At 45.3% G+C, this 1,815-nt stretch overlaps 2 protein-coding genes across 13 annotated transcripts in view; both read left to right on the top strand.

Annotated features, from left to right (window-relative positions):
• HN1 (hematological and neurological expressed 1) overlaps positions 1-1,133 on the top strand; it is a 39,388-nt gene extending 38,255 nt beyond the window's left edge. For 10 of the 12 annotated variants that reach the window (XM_011976703.1, XM_011976914.1, XM_011977053.1 and 7 more), the window contains one exon: positions 122-1,133. In XM_011976703.1, coding sequence (XP_011832093.1) covers positions 122-370 — 249 coding nt within the window. In that variant the 3' untranslated portion in view covers positions 371-1,133. The remainder of the gene's footprint in view (positions 1-121) is intronic. The other 2 variants (XM_011976976.1, XM_011976854.1) reach the window with 2 other exon arrangements.
• NT5C (5', 3'-nucleotidase, cytosolic) overlaps positions 1,030-1,815 on the top strand; it is a 3,614-nt gene continuing 2,828 nt past the window's right edge. The window contains exon 1 of the mRNA XM_011964857.1: positions 1,030-1,109. Within this exon, the coding sequence (XP_011820247.1) occupies positions 1,030-1,109 (80 nt within the window). The remainder of the gene's footprint in view (positions 1,110-1,815) is intronic.

Raw genomic sequence — 1,815 nt, 5'->3', positions numbered from 1 at the left:
TATTTTCTTTATACTTTTAGGTATGTTTCCAACCATTAAACCAAAAACAAAAAAAAGATCCTTAATCTTAACAGGAAATAGCTGTCGTTATGAGTGTTATTTCTATTCCCTGTTTTCATAGAAAATGTGGACACAGACTTGCCAGGCAGCCTGGGGCAGAGTGAAGAGAAGCCGGTGCCTGCTGCGCCTGTGCCCAGCCCGGTGGCTCCGGCCCCAGTGCCATCCAGAAGAAATCCCCCTGGCGGCAAGTCCAGCCTCGTGTTGGGTTAGCTCTGACTGTCCTGAATGCTGTCGTTTTGTCTGTTTTCTCCATGCTTGTGAACTGCACAACTTGAGCCTGACTGTACATCTCTTGGATTTGTTTCATTAAAAAGAAGCACTTTATGTACTGCTGTCTTTTTTTTTTTTTCTTTTTTTTCTTTTGAAGAACAGGTTTCTCTCTGTCCTGACTCCTGGGTCTGTGGGCCGTGGCATGAGTGTTTTCTAGTAGTAGATTGGAGGGAAAGCTTTGTGACACTTAGTACTGTGTTTTTAAGAACAAATAATTTGGTTCCAGATGTGTTAGAGGATCTTTTGTACTGAGGTTTTTAACACTTTACTTGGGTTTACCAAGCCTCAACTGGTCAGACCATGAACAGTCCCCAGGCACCGTTCCTGCCAGGCCTCAGCACAGGGAGTCTCTCCACAGAGCCGCCTTGGTGTTGCCCTAACTTGCCAGTGGCCTTTGCTCAGAGCCTCCTCCTGTGCCATGTGAACAATGAAGAGGCCTGTGCCTCATGCCTTGCCGCCTGCAAAGCAAAGAAACTGCCTTTTATTTTTTAACCTTAAAAAGTAGCCAGATAGTAACAAGACTGGCTGGCTGATGAGCAGAGCCTCTGCTCTCTGGCAGAGGAAGGCTTGGATGTACAATGAAACTGACTGGAACTAAGAGCAGTGAAGCAAGGGAGGCAATCACACGGAAGTGGGCCTTCATCCAGGAACGGGATCCCACAGGGGTGTTTTTTTAAATAACTTGATGCTGTGTGCATGATGCTGGTGCTTGACCGTGAAAGGAAAGTCTCATCCTTAAAATGTGTGTTGTACTTCACAATCCTGGACTGTTGCTTCAAGTAAACAATATCCACATTTTGAAACATTGTGTACTGTGTCTTCTTTTTGAGATAGTTTCAGTGTTCTCTCTGGTTAGATGCTTTTCTCTTTGTCACTATAAATCCTGCCCACTGATTGGATGAGTCATTTGAAGTTAAATAGCCAGATGTGCCTGTAATTAGCTACTTGGGAAGCCAAGGCAAGAGGATGCTTGAGCCCAGGAGTTTGAGGCTATCCTGGGCAACATAGCGAGACCTCCTTAAAAAACAAACAAAAACAAGTTAAAACAGATGAAGACCCAGAGAGAAGTGGGTTTCTTTCTGAAGAAGTCTCTAAAGTAGGTTAGACTCTTCTACCTCCCCATTGTTCTGGACAGTAACATTTTAAAGTGTTCTCCAAGACTGGGCAACATGGTGAAACCTCATCTCTACCAAAAATAGCCAGGTGTGATGACACACGACTAGTCAGGAGGCTGAGGCAGGAGGATTGCTTGAGCCTGTGAGATCGAGGCTGAGGCAGGAGGATTGCTTGAGCCTGTGAGATCGAGGCTGCAGTGAGCCACGATCGCACCACTGCACTCCAGCCTGGGTGACAGCAAGACTCTGTGTCAAAAAAAAGTGTTCTCCAACTTTAAACATGTGGGGATTTCTCCCCACCAGCAAGCAAGCAAGCAGTTCTGCAGTGGATACCAGCTAGATGTCCTCCAATTTTTTTTTTTTTTTTTTT

This window comes from Mandrillus leucophaeus, unplaced genomic scaffold, assembly GCF_000951045.1.
Source record: "Mandrillus leucophaeus isolate KB7577 unplaced genomic scaffold, Mleu.le_1.0 Scaffold1, whole genome shotgun sequence".
NCBI classification, from domain to species: domain Eukaryota; kingdom Metazoa; phylum Chordata; class Mammalia; order Primates; family Cercopithecidae; genus Mandrillus; species Mandrillus leucophaeus.
This window is presented reverse-complemented; position numbering and strand designations above follow the sequence as displayed.